General features: G+C 43.9%; 1 protein-coding gene across 2 annotated transcripts in view; it reads left to right on the top strand.

The window, feature by feature from the left end:
• The window catches only part of tbc1d14 (TBC1 domain family, member 14), a 47,414-nt gene that overhangs the window by 10,344 nt on the left and 19,840 nt on the right, over positions 1-17,230 (top strand). Inside the window, exons 1-2 of one of the 2 annotated variants that reach the window (XM_071543788.1) lie at positions 702-956; positions 7,491-7,614. In XM_071543788.1, the coding sequence (XP_071399889.1) occupies positions 922-956; positions 7,491-7,614 (159 nt within the window). In that variant the 5' untranslated portion in view covers positions 702-921. Of the gene's footprint in view, positions 1-701; positions 957-7,490; positions 7,615-17,230 lie in introns of those variants that run through there. The other variant, XM_071543787.1, reaches the window with a different exon arrangement.

Here is a 17,230-nt window from a genome sequence, read left to right as displayed (position 1 = left end):
TACAATAATTTGTTACCTTTGTCACCACCCCCTGTAAATATCCAAACACTTTGCCCCATCCCTGATCTATTGATTCATTTTCCTCATAATTTGACGTTGTCCTCTCACACTAAGCCAGTTTAGATGAGAAATGACAGAAGTGTTCCCACTACTTTCCTTTTTTACTGAGTAAAAGAACAGCAAGAAACAAGGACTTCAACACTGTTTGGTATCCCTGATCATTCACACAGAAACACAAGCAATTTTTGAAGGTAAAAGAGGATGCAATCTCCAGGGTGTAACAGAACAGTAATGAAATGAGTAGCATAGCAAATGGCTGCTCCCCAGGATTAGTAAATTATGTAAAAATATTACTTTTGAAATGAGGAATGTATTACTTAGTTGACAAGCCTACCGCTGCTTGTTACAAGCTTAGACATAGTGCCTCCCTGGACCCTCCCACTCAATGCAATGCAGTTTCACTCTGTCACATCCCCCCCCCCCCCACTACCTCACATGTGGAAGTTACTCATTCCCTCCCTGCCCTTCATGCAAACTCCTGCCCCACTCCCCCGTTCCTCCCCTCCCGTCTGTTTAGTCAAACCCCTTCACTCAGGAGGCGGGGAGGCTGAGTAGCAGGCTGTCGCTTTACAATCTCTCACACAACACACAGTTTGCCCGAACCCGCGGCTGCGTGTGTGTGTGTGTGTGTGTGTGTGTGTGTTGTTAGACGTCCCACTTTTTTCCTCTCTGCAACTAGAACCAAAGGAACTATGGACTTGAATCTTGACTGAAGGAGAGCTTTGCCTTCCATCATCAGGAGTTTTCGCTCGTTGTTTTCTCTTAACTTTTTTTGGGGAGATAGAGAGAGAAAGCTCCACTTCTAGGAATCTGTTTCTTTCAGGATTTTGATTCTGTGGATTTGTTTATGGTGACAGCAGGATGGCTACCCCCTCACTTCTCTTGTACATTGACAGGTATGCCAGAACAAAAATTGAGCATGATAATTTACTATTTAGGGTGGGAAATAAACTCCAGCCACAAGACAATTGCTGGTACTGTAGTTTGTTTTAGCTGTGGCTGGTGAAGCTGTCTACCAGCCTCTTTAGCAGGTGACATAATTTGCTTCTGGTCTAAAAATCTGTTTTCTTGGTACAATAGTTAAGTTTTCAGTGAGTTTTCACATTCACTAGCCACTGTGGCCTGTGGATGGAAAAAGTTTGTTTCCTGCCCTGAAAATGTTTTGTATACATGTGCAAGCGAGCGAGAAAGATTTGATTAGCACTCGAATAACATGGGCGTATATGGTGCTATGTAGCTTCATTTCTGTTGGACTAAGTGTAACACTGTACCCTGCTATTAGTGTGTTCTATCTTTCTAGTATAAAAGATTGCCTGGAGCAGCAGTGCGTCCTGAACGTCCTCTCCTGCTCTCTGATGTCCTTTTTGACTCGGAGGACTTGGTGCACTCTGTGTTTACTGCTCTCGGTCTGGGTCCTTTGGCATTTCCAAGCTAATTCTAGTATATGAACTGCAGTGACACTCCAACGCTTCATTTGCACACGTCAGTCATGCTTGCGAAATCCCAACATCCTCATGAGACTCGCCTGCAAACGAGTCTAATGCAAGGTTTCCACTTGAAGTCAACATCCAAACAAGTACCTCCACCAGTCCTTTTGGACTTTCTAACCGTTCCAGTTGAGCGCTCTTCCGTAGCCGCGACCATTCAACTGTCACATTTTGACATATTTGGCCTTGACTAAATGCAAAGCAAGGTGCTTTTTTCCAATTCTAGCTACAAAAAAACAGACTATGAAGGAATAAAGTGTTGAGATTTTGGTGTTTGGGTTGAGGCCTAATGTCAAGGTTTGCTCTGTGAAGGTTGTACTCAGCAGTCTTGAGTCGTCCATTCTTTTATGGTGGCTCACAGGGTTACTTAAGTTCAACACTGCTCACAGTTAAATGGAGAGGCGAGCTTCTATGCAGCCGGCTACAATTCAACTGTCCCACCTGGGGTTAGACCCATCGCTTTGCTGATATATTGGGATGATATTAGCCTTTTATTAAAAATCAGATATGGGCCAGTCGGTGTCGTCCACCTCTGATATGATGGATATGATGCAGTTTGTTTGATTACATGTATATTGCGTAATTGACGAATACTCTGCTGGTTGTCTATCAGTCTAACTACTTCTCTCCTTTGGTTGTTTATCTCCTCTCGTATCAAATATCAGATTTCAATCTCTTCCCTCTCTTCCATGCCTTCCTTGTCATAAGGCTTAAGGAATGCTGATGTTAACTCTTTTTTTCCTCTCTCTCCTTTTCTCCCGGTGGTGTTGTGTTACTTTGATTAGATATTTCCTTATTCAAATGTCAGCTTTCCCTACCAGCTCTCCTTTCAGTTGTGTTGTTTTTTTGACAGAGAGCATGATTGCAGCATGTTGCTCTCCAGGTGTCTGAGCCACACACAACAGCCACAAGAAACCTACACTAGTCTGGACTAATATATTTTAATCTAACTTTCCACATAGGTCTTTGGCTAGGTACGAGGTAAATATGTAACATCATTTGGGTATTCTTTGTGATTTAGACAATCCTACACTGTGTGTTTGCCTTAGGCTTTATTCGTAATCATCTATCACAAGCTTTGCCTCTGCATGAGCAACACTGCAAGCTGTGACATGAAAGGTATTCTAGCCGTTATAGAAATTCACCCCTAGTTCTCACACTCTTCATTACTAATACAGAAAGACAATACAACCTGTGTTTGTTTGTTTTTTTACTGGTTATGGAATAGAGAAGAGTGGACTTGAGAAGAATTGAACCTAAAACCTCCTGGTCACGTGACCGTTTCTCTTAACCACTAAAGGTGTGATCACACCTACACACCCAACCACACTTTGTATGAGATCAGGCACAGTTGTGTAGAAGCCTCTTCCAAATTCCAATGAACTCCCTCTGTCTCTGTAACAGCTAGCAGCAGACTGAAGTTATTGATCATCTCCACCTGGAAAAGCAGGTAATCAGGGGAAGCATTGTTGCAGCAGCGGCAGCCAAATCTCTTAATTCTCTTGATATCACAACATTAATCATCACAGCAATTGGCCTAGCCAGTCTTCTTGGCAGTGGCCAACTTATAGCCTTATTGTGAAGGTATGGACGACAACAACATTGTTTGTTGCAGACCAAGTTTTGTTGCCAGGTAAGTAAGGCAAATCCAGTCAAGCAATGCAACACGTGACCGACCAATAGTTGGTTCTACCTACATGCATTTGATTGACACAGTCTCATTATCATAGTAGGGAGAAATACAGAAAGTAAACAGGGAAATAAATAAATGGGGAAATAAATACTATGTTGGTAATCTTTCTTGGTAAGGCATTATCTTAATCATTTATTTATGCTTACTGTTCCAGAGTTATGTACATTTTATTATTATTATTGTTATCATTTAAATGTTTTGTATTTATTAATAGATTTATTTATTCATTTATGTGTAATTATGACTGATTCTCTCCATATCACACTGCCCAATTACAAGTGAACCAGAACTTGTAAACAAACGTCACATGGACTCACAAGTAGTAGGAGTTCTGGTGACAAATCCAGTTCCAGTCCCTGTATCCCTGTTAGTATGACGGACTTGTATCTGCTTTTTGCTGTAATTTACCTTCTCTGGTGTTCATACCAGATAAGAAAACATGAAGAAATAGCTGGATATGAGCATCAGTCATCTTGTTATTCTAGGCTTTCCAAACACAAGGAACTGCAGGTTATCGGATATCAACATCAGTCTCCTTATACACATAAACCCTTGTGTTTTGGAGTCGTTTGGGGTCATTTACTGGTGAACCTGTATTCTACTTGGTTCCACTTGAATACAAGCAGCCTCTCAGTTCCTTTTTGTTTTGCGTCGTTATGCGTTTTCCATGACACTGCTTCACCACCAGAGAGCTTGGCCTCCCGTCACGACTGCAATAAAACCTTAGACCCTGCCTGAAGCTGCAAGCTAATTATAAACACAGCAGCCATAAAATCTCATTCTAAAAGGCTAACATGATTAGCGTCCACGCATGGATTTTATAAGGAACGTCCTTCTGCTCGAGAACAAACAGACATGATTCATTTGTTTGTCCTTGGAGCCACCACCTGAAAGCACAGTTTCCATTTGATTTCCATTTACAGAGCTCAAGTACACTGTTGCTCATGTTAAAGTCCTGGCATTTGAAGAAGGGTAAATCTAGAGAAAAGAGCATAGAGAGGCTTCATCAGTGCTTTGATTCAGATAAGATACGCTGTCTTTGTAACGTAACGTAACACACAGCCATGACATTCTTTTGAGGTTTCTTGCTATCTCTGTGTGTGTGCTTTTCCTCATTTCATCATACCATCTACTTCAAAAAACTCTTGAGTCACCCGCAAACTAACACATACCTTCCACTGTTTGCTTGGTGTTAGTCTGCTATCAGCGGGGCAGAGTGTAAAACATGGCAGGAATCTCTTTAGCAAGGTGCCGTGACACGACATGTGCCACCGTAACAGAGAAGCCAGAATGACGTGTTCCTACTGTAGATTACATTAAAAGAAATGTTCTGTCACCCAGGCTAAAGCTCAGATAGTGGAAATTGTCCATGAATTGTGAACATACTGGTTGGGCTATTCAGTTAAAACTTGTTTTGGTCCAGGTTAAGTGTCACTTTTTACTGCTTGTTTATGCAGTAGTTAAGTGAGGAAAGGGTCAGTCTGTTGTCATTTGTTTTTTGGTTGCCTTGGGAAATAACCCCAAAATCTAGATAAGCTACAGCCTTCACATACAATAGTGGAACTGTGGTTTCTGTATCTGTGGTTACAGTTTCATAACCTGCCATGTCATCTTAGCCTCCAACATTGCAACTGCAGAAGGTCTCTGCACCCAGCAGCTCCAGAATGAGGAACACAGCAGATCAGGCTTCAGATAATGATTATGGTCCTTTACCATCTCAGTTGGAGTTTGACCAATCACTTTAAAACCAAGGAAAGGAAAGAATGCATAACTTACCCAAAGCAAACCACTCTTGGATCTACCTTTGCTCAGCTTTGCCTAATCAGCTAGACCATAGTCTGCCCCCTCCCCACCCCCCCCCCCATGCCTGTCTTGGCCATTAAGTTGTTTCACATACAGCTAGTGTATTTTTACTCCTGACAATAGACTGTATCAAAGACATCTGCTGGGATAGAATGTGTGTAGAATTTTAAGGCCATTGACATTTCTTAGACAATTAGGTTTTCTTTTCCTCTGTCCTCTTGACCCAATATTGCTTTCCTTTTCCTGTGCCTTCAGAATTGCTGTCCTCCCATAAGCTGTAGCCCAATTTAATATGGCATCTGAAAATCACACTTTGAATGTCAACAAGCATAGAATTGCTTGTTTGCTTGTTCCACAAAGTGACTTTTGTTGCTTATTGCCTGCCTCTGACAGTATCTAGAGAGATGTACAGATGTCTCTGTAGCTGCTGCTAGAGGTAGACAATAAAGTGTGTGCATCACTTTGTGAAATAAAAACAAAAATGGGAGACTGCCGACACTGCAGAGGACGTCCTCAGCATTCTGTTAGCAACTTTGTAATTGATATGAATGCCGCAGCTTCCTCTCTGGGCCAATCAGTAACTAATATGTCATCTTGTTTTGACTGTACTGTAGCACTCAGTCACTCAGTGTAATTTTGAAGATGCCACAGTGCTGAGGTGCATCATTTCCCCAAGTTTTGTCAAAATCCGATAAGTGGTGTCTGAGCTATCACATGATGGATGGATGAGTGAACAAACAGGAGACCAATCCATAGTCCTGCGCCCTGATTTTATAGTAAGGGACAAAAATGAACCTTTTGGTTGGCTCTCCAAAGCAGTCACAACAACGGAACTTGTGTTTTCTCTGTTGCCTCCGTCTCTCAAAAATAAGATATTTAATGTGTCGGCATAACAGAAGGCTATGCATGTCTCCAGTGATGACAGGTGTCTTCAAAACGAGTTCAGAAATATGCAGATGGCGTTATCAACTTCTCTGGTTTCTACTCATGTCCGCGTAGTGTTTGGACATGGCAGCATGTTTCCTGTCATCACTGCCCTGGAGGCAACAGCAAGGGGTCAGGTCAGGTTTCTGCGGGAGTCAGCAGGTCAAAGGTCAGACCAATCCGACTAAGAGGCTTATTCACTCAGACCTCCCTTCCACCTTTCTAGGGTCCCGTGGATGATACACTGGAGTGGTTTCAACACAACTTGTTTAACTCGAGGCTTCAGTCTGCTTACATAAACACACTTAAAATCACACCCAGCAATTAAGCTGTTGGGTCTTTCTGTTCACTTGGCAGTTGTCCCAGTGTGGGCAATGACCAAATAAGGGTTTCCAAACAGCCGTCCATCTCACTTAAAGGTTTGGATTCAACAAATGGCAAATGTTCCCTGTTCATTGATGAGTAAAATCATTAGTTTAGCTAATTGCCAGGCCCAGTCGCCTCATCATTACTGTGTATCCATCGATGGCTCCAGAGGTCGAACCTGGGTGCAGCAGTAACCTTATTGATCAGATAATTCTTAGGCAAAAAGCAGGAAAACAGACTCTTTACTCTCACAGGCTCGTCCTCCTGCCTTTTTATGTCACCTAGCTGGGACCGACGAGGCCTTTTATCTGACCAGGCTTATTCATGTCTTTTCACAGCTGGGCTCTATTCAGGCTTGTAATTAAAATCCCCACTAACGGCTCTGTGACAACACCGCACTAATGCACCGACGGATAAATGAAAGGAATAGCCGGCTTAATGGTATGGAGAAGCCTATTGAAGAGCGGAAGGCTTTTCAGCAGCTTAAACCCTTTGCAATTAAACACTGGGCAAATATAAGCTAAACACGCCATACAGATTGCTCTCTCTCCATTTTGGCATTCATGCGATTTTTATTTTTTTGTATAGTTTTTAGTCAGAGCATGCAGCCACATTCATAATTTAGAATGGAAAATCGCACAACAAAATCAAAAGTTCATATTCTGCCACATAGGGCAGTGATGTAGTTTCACTTTCATGATGTGACGTTGCTTCTTCTTTCTCACCCTGTTAGTTAAGCATTAAGGTGGATTAGTTCTGCCTATAGCATGGTAGTGTCTCCATTATTCTGATTCTTATACGGCCCAATCACTACTGTGTCTTGTATTATCAGCCCTGTGACCAAGATCAGCCTGCCGTCTCACATGATGTCAGCTCGGTTGTTAAAACGCTCCCTGGGCGGCCTTTCATGGCTTTGTTCCTAAATCCACAGATTCCTCCTGTGAGCTTATCTCACAAGTACACTGGTAGCGAGGACACACACACACACACACACACACACACACACAAATACAGACACTGTTGTGGCAGCTCTGGGGGCCCCAGCAGCGACCTAGTGAAGGCAGCAAGTGTAGACCGTGTTCCACTTTCTGTGCCGTTCTGTCTGGATTTATCTCTTTCTTTGTTGTCTGATCTCTCCGTCCCTCCTTCTCTCTCAGGAACCTGTTTGCAAAGAAGGTGAAGGATAGTCGGCCAGTGGAGCAGAGGGATCCAGGCTGGAAGCTGTTCGGGAAAGTCCCGCCACGGGAAGGCCCCGTCAAAGACCCGAAGAAAATACAGAAGGTAGTGTGGTAAAATCTTAAAAATGTGTATATTGTGGGTTCAGAGCATTAGGCTAGTCATTCTACAAATGGAAGACACCTCCTCATTTGAGCTCCTTCAACCCGATTTGATTTTCTCCTTGTTGCTTCATACATATTGCGGGGTACTGCAGCTCGCCCCACTCCCAATACGACTCCAGTGTTCTCAGTAAGACTGTAATATCTCCACTGACCTTACTGAAATTCAGTATACAGACACAGGTTTTTCAAGATTTTAGATTTTTCAGCAAAGAATCAAAAACCGAGATGTTGTTGCTTAAGATTTGGTCTGTTTGACTGCAAGGAAAGTTTTTTTTTGTTGGCCAGAAGTTGGGCTCAGCATCAGAATACCATGTTTAGGGTCCCATTTAAGCAGCCACCGCTCTGGTAAAATCGAAATTGAGGTAGTTCAATCAGCTGCCTATGTAGTGTTAAACCCCCACCTCCTCTTCATGTGCTACTAAGCTGAAGTTTTAAAGGTTTTTTAAGTTAAAAAGGCGGCTGCAGTTTGAAAAAACAAAATACAAATAGTGTGAATATCTGGATGTACTGGACAAAACAACCAAATATGACAAGTAATGATGTATTATTATTATTATTATTTGGTACAGAATATAACTACTAGTTTCACCGAGAGACCATGAGACAGAACTGACGGTAAACCATGGTCCTTTGTCCTCCAAGGATCATCTATTTTTCCCCTTCCAAATAAATTCTACTACAACATTTTAAAATCTCTGCTCTCCTGATTCCACATATGAAGAGCTTTTACAATTCCCAACAACATGGAGACACTTTTCTGGCTTCACTGACTTGAAACAGTTGGTCCAGGAATAGCCCAGCCGTCCGGGAAAATGAGCCCTCCCTATGTGTCAGATGAATGTCTTTGTGGCCTTGGCACAACATGTCAGCTTTGGGTTATGTTGCTGCATAGATCCTGTGACCTCAGGGTCAGGCATGTTGCATACAGCTGGCCCTATACACATCACGGCCATCTCCGCCATGCTGAGAAAATGATGCACATTTCAGAGTAACATCGCCTCTTTGATGCCTGTCCCCACTTTAGTGGATTGCTTTTTAGACAGCTGGGCAAGCAAACTGATCACAAATATATCAGGGTATACACAAGAAAAAAAACATCTGGAGAAAGTCTTAAAATAAACTAAATCTAAATGTCAGATTACTGTTAAATTAATTAAATCATTAAATTAAACTTATTACCTATTCTTAATTAAATTGCTATGTTCAATTAGAAATAGGCTGGTTTTGCCAGCTTTCTTTATCTTGGATTATATTGGTCTTAAATTCAATACCAGGCGGCATTACACAGACCTTCAAAACTAGCAGATACCCTGAATGTGTATTTTAGAAGAATATTATTTTGTAAGTGTTTTTGATTTCAAATTGAGCTGTTTTTAAAGTGGGAAGCATTCCATTCAAATGACACTTCAGTAGCTTGTGTTCTGTCCTCCGGAACAGCTGGGGTTCAAAGGTCAAATGGATGAGCACCCAGCTGTTGATGCGATAATGCCTTTTAGCAGGGCTTGAGCTGCCTCCTATCACTGCACTATGGGACCATGAAGGCCAGTGATTATCACTCTTGCTCAGGACAGATCACATAACTGATGGCTGAGGCTCTGTTATGTAATTGCTATAACAGCCAGGACTTGGAAAAGAGCTCTGCAATGTGTGTGTGTGTGTGTGTGGGTCCAAGGAGGATTCATTATGTTCTCTCCAGGTGTTCAGGGCCAGTGCAGTCTGGGTTGTCTTCTCAAATACCGGGAGCACAATGCCGGGAGCAGTGACACTCCCCCATCAGTGACATTTAGGCTTATCTTCATTCTTCAGCTATTTTTAGAACGCCACAGGGCAAACTAACAATCTTTCTGTTCTTACACAGATAATAGAAAGGACAGTGCTGAAATATGACACGGCAAATGTATTTACCTGAACCAGCTTCGGTTCTAACAAAGACTCTCCCTCAGCAGGTTGTTCAGAGTAATGACAGTGTGTACACAATGGCTTCCTGAATGGCAGTCAAACCCTTGATGTGTCCACTAAATCACAGTGGACTTTTGGATGAAAGATAAAGTTGACTTGTGCTCTAGAATTAACACTTGGGTAGACTACTTACTGGGTTACTTCTGACATTTTCAAAGTGTCGATTTGGGAAATGCATGAGAAAAAAATGCATGATAAAACAAACAATTTGCTATATTTGAACCCAGAGGATAGCGCAAGAAAGTGCTACTTAAAACACTCATCACATCTTATAAAATGTCCATGAATCCTATTATTTTTCTTTGCAGTGCACTTGTCTCAATATGACTAACATTGAGTAGTGGCACTGCGGTCATCAGAAAACCGGCTTGTTGGCATTGCTCAGCAAGCTGAAATTGTAAATGTCAAGGTCTTTCAGTGCACCATGTTAGATAGCTAACTAACAGCCTTCCTTCAATGACTGCATTCTCAATAGCGTCGGGCATTTTTTAAGTCAGACAGGAAAGTGTCTGACTCGGGGCTCAATAACAGAAGGCACGCGAGCTCCCTGCTGGTGAAACAAACCAAGAAAGGAGACGGCGACATGTAATCGGAGCCCAGAGGAGCCTGTTATTTTGCTCCCGTTTTGCCCTGGGAGCTGGGTGTCCGACAGGCTGAGACACGGCCCTCTCTGCTGAGCTCTTTGTCCCTAAAGCCCGGCTGGAAGGCCTGTTATTGTACGATCCTTATGGTTTACATATGAGCCTTTTAGCATAGAATGGCACACACATGCCCCCAAATTGCTTTATTATTTTCGTTCTCCCCTGCTTGACTGGTCAGAAATCGGAACCCTAGCATTCAAATGCTGTTTCTCAAACACACACACACACACACACACACACACACACACACACACACCTCTAAGTCCATCTCATCTGCGGTAGTAACCTTATATTGGGCCTCAAGGGTCAGTTAACAAGGCTAGACTTACAGGCTTTTGTCTCGCTGTAGATGCTGCTGACAGTGGGTGGGGTCAGTACACTGCAGAGGTGTGTGTGTGTATGTGTGTGTGTGTGATGCTTTATTTACCTAGGTTATTGTTCAGCTGCTGCAAGACACGCCGCGCTGTATTTTCACCACCAAGGTTTTCTCTTTTGAGAGCGGCACAGTGAATCAGCCGCCAAGCTTTTATTTTTCAAATTTACACCACTTTGCGTCGTGTGCTGACTGGCCAATATATCTAAAGGCCACACTGGCGTACAGTGTATTGTCTGGTCAAACCACAGTGAAGGGCCGCCTGCTGAAGAAAGTAATTGTTCTGCTACCCGCCAAGCCTGTAAATCACATCAGCAGCCCAGACATGTCTGAGTTACTGCACTATGGGATTGATATTGAATTCAAATTAGACAATGTTCCCAGCGGGAGTGTAATTCAGTGCAAAATCACTTGTAGCCTGTGTAGGGTTCAACAAATAAGGGATTTTGAAGACCAAATGATACTGATGTTTTTGGATTGAAGCTGGCAATTGCTGATATTTTGTGCTTATATTCAATATCTTTAAATTAGACTAGTTTCATGCCCAAAAAATGACCATTATTCCGTATTTCCTCCTGAATTGGAAAAGACTGAAACTGCATTTAGACCATCATGGGGCACTAAAACTCTCACAAAAATAATACTAAAACTGTGTTCATGCATACTGTACTTGTGTGGAATCTGATCAAAATGTTGTATTGTGTTGCTTAGATCACAAAAAATGTTTACGTATATTTTAAATATTTAACATACGTACATATCGGTATATTTTGGCAGGACAGTATCGCGATATTAAACTTTGGATATCGCCCAAGCCTAATTAAAATCATATCCATCATATCAGAGGTGGACGACACTTGCTGGCCGATTTTTAACAAAAGCTCCATGTCTGTCTCATATATCGACAAACCGATATCAGTCTAACCTTACCCCCATTGACCCGGTTCCTCCCTCCATCCCCATAGAGCCGGGCTTAAGAAAACAATGACTTGATTACAGCACATTGCTGCGTTGATAAGCCAACTACTGCAGAGAGAGAGAGAGAGAAACGAGGAGAATGGGGGGAAAATGGAGGGGGGGGGGGGAATGGAGGGTGGGGGGGGGGGACCCTCACATGAGCTGAACAGCTTGTAACAGCACATTACCCTCTGCCGTTCTTTCAAAGCCCTGACTGGAGCAGATTAAGAGAGCAGTAGGGCTCAGCGGGCTGATACCGGATCCGTCACTCTGGGGTCGATTAGAATGGCTGCCAGGGCATAGGAGAGCGCCGAGCTCCGTTCAGCGCAGCGACGGTGCTGATTCGCTGACACACACACACACACACACACACACACACACACACACACACACAGAGTAACGATAGACCTGATGCAGAGCTGCTCAGTGTAGCGTCATTGCTGAGAGGGAGGGAGGGAGGCAGGGATAAAGTGAGAGAGAGAGAGAGAGAGAGAGAGAGAGAGGCAGAGAGATAGAGGGGTATCATGCTGCTGCTGCATCGTTTCCAGTGCGGGGTGTGTCCCTCCGTCGGCAGTTTGGCTGTCCCCATGCCCTCCTCTTCCTCTTCCTCTTCCACCTCCTCCTCCTCCTCCTCGTCTCGCTCCTGGGTGTCCCGTTGTCAGGAGTGAGCCCTCGGGAGCAGCCATGACGCTAGGCTAGGGTTTAGAAACGAACCCCCCCCCCCTCCCCCCCACACCGGAGGTCTGTGCCGTCTGAACGGAACTGCAGCGTTCATGGTGAGTGAGCTTTCGCTGTGTGTGCGTGTGTGTGTGTGTGTGTGTGTGTGTGGACGTGAGGACAAGTGGGCGAGCTCGGCGACCCACTGTCTCTCACTCTCGTCTGGCAGAAACGGACGGGGGTTGATAGAGCGAGTCAGACCGAGAAAGAGAGAGAGAGAGAGAGAGGGAGAGGACAGCTCGGACTTCACATAATAGCCCCTTTATGCATGAGGTTGGGGAGGTTGGGGAGGTGGGGGGGGGGGGGGAGGCATCAATTGTCTCTATCTCAGTTCATTTCCTCCAGAAAGATTAGCTGCCGAGCGACGAGTTCTATTTGTTTTCACCTAGTTTGAAGTTTGATGATGACCCCCCCCCCCCCCCCACCCCCCAGGCTTAGTACAACAGAAGCACGTGCAGCGGTGTGACAGCGCGGTCTCGCTATTCTATTGTGGCTTTTTTTTTTTTTTTTAAAGTGTGTCAAGGGATTTCCTGCCGCTGCTATCCCCCCCCCCCACCCCCCCAACGCAGTTAAAGGAGACACTGAGCTCATTTGACAGCCGAATCAATGGCAGTCAGTTTATTTTCTCTTTCTCTGTAAAACAGGTCCGTGCTGATGGGTTTTCTGTCTTGTCTGTTTTGGTGAATATTGTATAACAAAGCTGCCGTTTCAGCCTTTTCAGTACAGCCCTCCTGACAAAATACTATTCAGCCCCCTTGTGGAAACGGTAATTTAAGTGTCAGGGTTTGAGCTGTTGTGTGTGTGTGTGTGTGAGTGTGCGGTGTGTGTTGTCTGGAGTGATACTATGTCTTGTCCCCTCCCAGAGAGAAACTAAAGTGACCTTTATGCTTTTGAGAACAGCATCCATTGGCCAGCTGTGCCCCCACACTTCACACACACACACACACACACACACACACCACAGAAAATGAAAAACATGCAAATTCAAATATCATTTGAAATGAATTCAAATGTATTCAAAGCTCACATCAGATCAACGATACTGTATCAGATCTCAGGTGTCATTAGCTGTTGCAGATTATCCTGTCTCGGAAGAAGCTGCTTTCTTGACATTGTGTTCCGACTTCTAAGTGACACTAATGGATGCTCTCTTACGCTTCACCACAACAGCACTGTGGATACTGGTGAGATTTTAAACTATAATGCTTGCGAGTTCAGTTTGCTGAGAAATAATGACATATTTCAATCAGCTTGTTTCTGTCATTGAATATCACTGGAATCGTGATAAGAGCATCAGCTAAATGTGTAAAACTCTAAATGAAATGGCGAGTGGGTCTGAGGCGGTACCCGATGCGAGAGACAGAGGAATTTCGATAATGAATCTGATCGTTGAACTCTGTCAGGTGATTTGAGATAATTACACAAGCTGAGACACACACACACACACACACACAAGCCAACTGACTCATCCACACTTTGTACTATAGTTAATGAGCTTTCCAAAATATCCTGGAACTGCCTCCAGCAGCGTTCAATTAAAAGTCGTGAGTTTGGCATGCGGTGAAACCAGGCTAAGCACCCCCGCTGCGGCCCATTTCATCATTCAGCTTACATGATCCCGAAGCCAAGTGGCATTTCCATGAGGCCGTGTCGCACAGGCGATGATCCGAGGCCGCGCGGATGGACAGTTCTACCAACAGTTGTGACAGCAGTGTGTTTTTTTTTTTTTTCAAGACAGCGTTTGTTCCTCATAGCACATTGTAGCAGTTCCTGTGGTTTAGTCCCTGCTGGAAATCCCCTTAACTTGCCTCCAGCAGTGTGTCTCATCTGCACTGTCACAATTTGTTTCTTGTGAATCGTGGCCCGCAGAAACAGTCTCCCCCTATTTGTATCCCCGCGTTCCCATGTGTGTCTTCTTTTTACGGCCATAAAAAAACATTCACAAATAGACCTGGGCCCAGTTGCATAAAGCTAGTTTAAGACTAGTCTAAGCCTTAGACTGATCTTAGATTCTTAGGTTGGACTAGGCTAATTAAGACTGTCTATTACTTAAGTTTGACATAAGGTCACATTGAAGTCTAAGACTAGGTCTATGTTTATGCAACTGGCCCCTGATATAGCCACATGACTAGTGATGTAGCGGTAAATAAAAAGGTGGGTAACCTCTGACCTCCAGCTAGTGATAATCAAAAGGGAAACGTCCATCAATATAAACAAAACTCAATTCTAGTTTCAGAAATGCATAGATTCCTTAAAAGAACCTATCCTCGTACTATCATGTATACTATGAAATTACCTCATTCCATCCAGAAAGTGTAGTGTAAACTCTATTCCACAAATATAAAGGTGAATTAACTGACATGAGGTTGCTTTACCCTCCGCTACATCTCCGGATGTCACATGCTACGTCGCCGATACTTGACCGGTTTTGTCACCCGATCCAGAAAACGACTTGAAGTCACCCCTCCCGACTCCTTCCCGGTATATTGAGTTCAAACCCTAAAGTCCCATTAGCAGCCAGCCTGGCAGCTAGTCATTCAGCCGGTGCAGCCAGGCACGCAGAGAGCTCTTGCATCATTACCAGGACATTAGAGAACTTTACTGGAAAGCCGGCGTGACAAAGCAGGTTCCCCCGGTGACGAGTTGCCCTGGGATACGGTTGCCATTCCAGCAGCTAAAAGGAAAAAAAAAAAAAAAAGTTCCGTTCCTGGAAGTGAGGGGACGGGAAGGGCTTCTCACCTTTGCACAGTTAATGTTTCGAAGCACAAGTGTTACATATCTTTGTTTCTGTTGCATGACCATGGAAATGTGACTTGATTCAAGGTCGCAGAATGCTAACAGGCCAGGAATTCTGCCACATTGTTGTGATTTTAAAGGTCATGCATTTGTTTCTTAACAATACCAACAAAACATGTGACAGAGGACAAGGCAAACATGTTAGAATACAGGAAAAGTTATGAGAGCTTCAGTAGGAAGAGACAAGAAATTGTGGCTTTTAACATTAGTGTGAATGGAGAGTCTCCTTCCTTCCCCCTCCATTTCTATCTGTTCGATTTAGCATCTAGCCTCGCCTAGCCTTGGCCGGCTTTCGGACTCATTCAGAGTCCGTGCGATACGGCGAGTCTGCCTCAGTGCTGGTTCAGCAGCAGGACTAGCTGTATCGGTGCGAGCGCCGTGCTAACTCGGTACCGGATTGTGCTGAGCGCCAGATGAATATAATTGTGGTTAGCTTTTAGTGGATTCGGGTCGAGTGTCTTGCCGCGACACCATCTGTCCCGCGTGATTGTTTTGACAACGCTGCTAATCAGTTAATGTGTTTCCCCTCCCCGCATGGCGTCGCCTTCGGAAGTGGGAGCGATCGGTTTGCTCCCATTACCAAGACGGGTGTGTTTCTGATACGGATGTATGCTTGTAGGGGGCACGCGACACACACACACACACACACACACACTCATACACACTTGTGATTCCCTTAACGCCACTCGCTTCGCTTTCTTTCTAGCTCCGCTTTTCTCTTAACTCGCACCACATTCACCCACATTTTCTCTGGTACATCCCAGTGTAGCTTCACACACACACACACACACACACACACACACACACCTCCTTTCTTCTGTTTCACCTTGTTGGGAGTACCTGCAGTGCTGCTGTAGGGATGCCAGACCACCCCCCCAGCCCCACCCCCCCACCTCGCTTCCGCTCTCCTCTTCCTCCCCCCTCCTCCTCTCAGCAGTATCCAATCATTTCCAGGCTGCAAAACATAACCTTTCTTTTAACTATCGACCTGCAGTTCTGTCCTCAAGAGCACACTGTCTAAACCTAGCAGCAGTATATCCTGTTGAGTCCTATGTTAATGTAAACCCAGGCACACAGCTACTTTATATTGACCAAACACAAACTTGCTCAGCATTCCCATAAGTGAAACTATCTTTTAAGCACCTGCAAAAGAGTCTAAGCACCTGCAAAAGGGAATTTGCAGGTCCTTAAAGTCTTAAATTATCAAAAATCACAACCTTAAAAAGTATTAAAACGTCTTAAATACAGTTATTTGAGGTCTTATTTATTTTGACATTTAATGACAGGCTTATGTTTTAATTATGTTTCCTTTTGATGCCCGTATGAAACTATATAGTGGTATTGACACAATACATTCAGTCGAGGCAGAGCGCAAATTAAGGCAAACGAACATGAATTGTGTAGTTTCACCAAGAGTCAGTTTCATTTTCTTAGGTTGTATTACATTATTTGCACCTATAGTTGATCAGAGTAAGTTTGACCCACACAGCATACGATTTGACAAACATGTTTTTGGTCACACTTGCATTAATCAACATTTCCATGTGTCTTTTCTCTGATATTTCCTTTTTATTGTTTTTGAAAGGCCCTAATTTTGCCTTTGTAAAACCTGCAGACATACTGCTTATGTTACACAGCTATTTGACATTGACCAAAGTCAAACTGGCTCACAGTTCCTTTGAGTAAAATCAATATTTCTAGGTGGTTTAGTCGAGGCCAGAAATGGCATGGATGATGCTTCCCCAGTAAGGGCTTTCCTACATCTGATGTGTGTGTTTTGGGGGGTTAAGACTCAGCTTTGGTATTATCGCAATTACATGTCAGCAATAAGCCCTGTTTTATTATCCTATGAAATATGTCCTCCGCTCAGCATGATGGTGATTGGGGCCAAATCTGCAGCATGGCGATAATACTCAACAGAATGCTACTGTACATAAACCGCTGAGCCAAAGGGATGAGAGGAAGGAGGGAGGGACGGATGGCTGGATGGATGGAAAGAGGGGAAGAAAGAGAGGGCATGGATGGGACGTGAGGGAGAAGGGGGAAGGGATGTGATGTCTCTCTCTCTCTCTCTCTCTCTCTCTCTCTCTCTCTCTCTCTCTCTCTCTCTCTCT

This window comes from Centroberyx affinis, unplaced genomic scaffold (genome assembly GCF_046629955.1).
Source record: "Centroberyx affinis isolate AG114_WGS23_722 - 3 ecotype Tasmania unplaced genomic scaffold, CSIRO-AGI_Caff_v1 ptg004377l_1, whole genome shotgun sequence".
Taxonomy (NCBI): domain Eukaryota; kingdom Metazoa; phylum Chordata; class Actinopteri; order Beryciformes; family Berycidae; genus Centroberyx; species Centroberyx affinis.
Note: the sequence above shows the minus strand (reverse complement) of the source record. Positions and strands in the feature narration are given on the sequence as shown.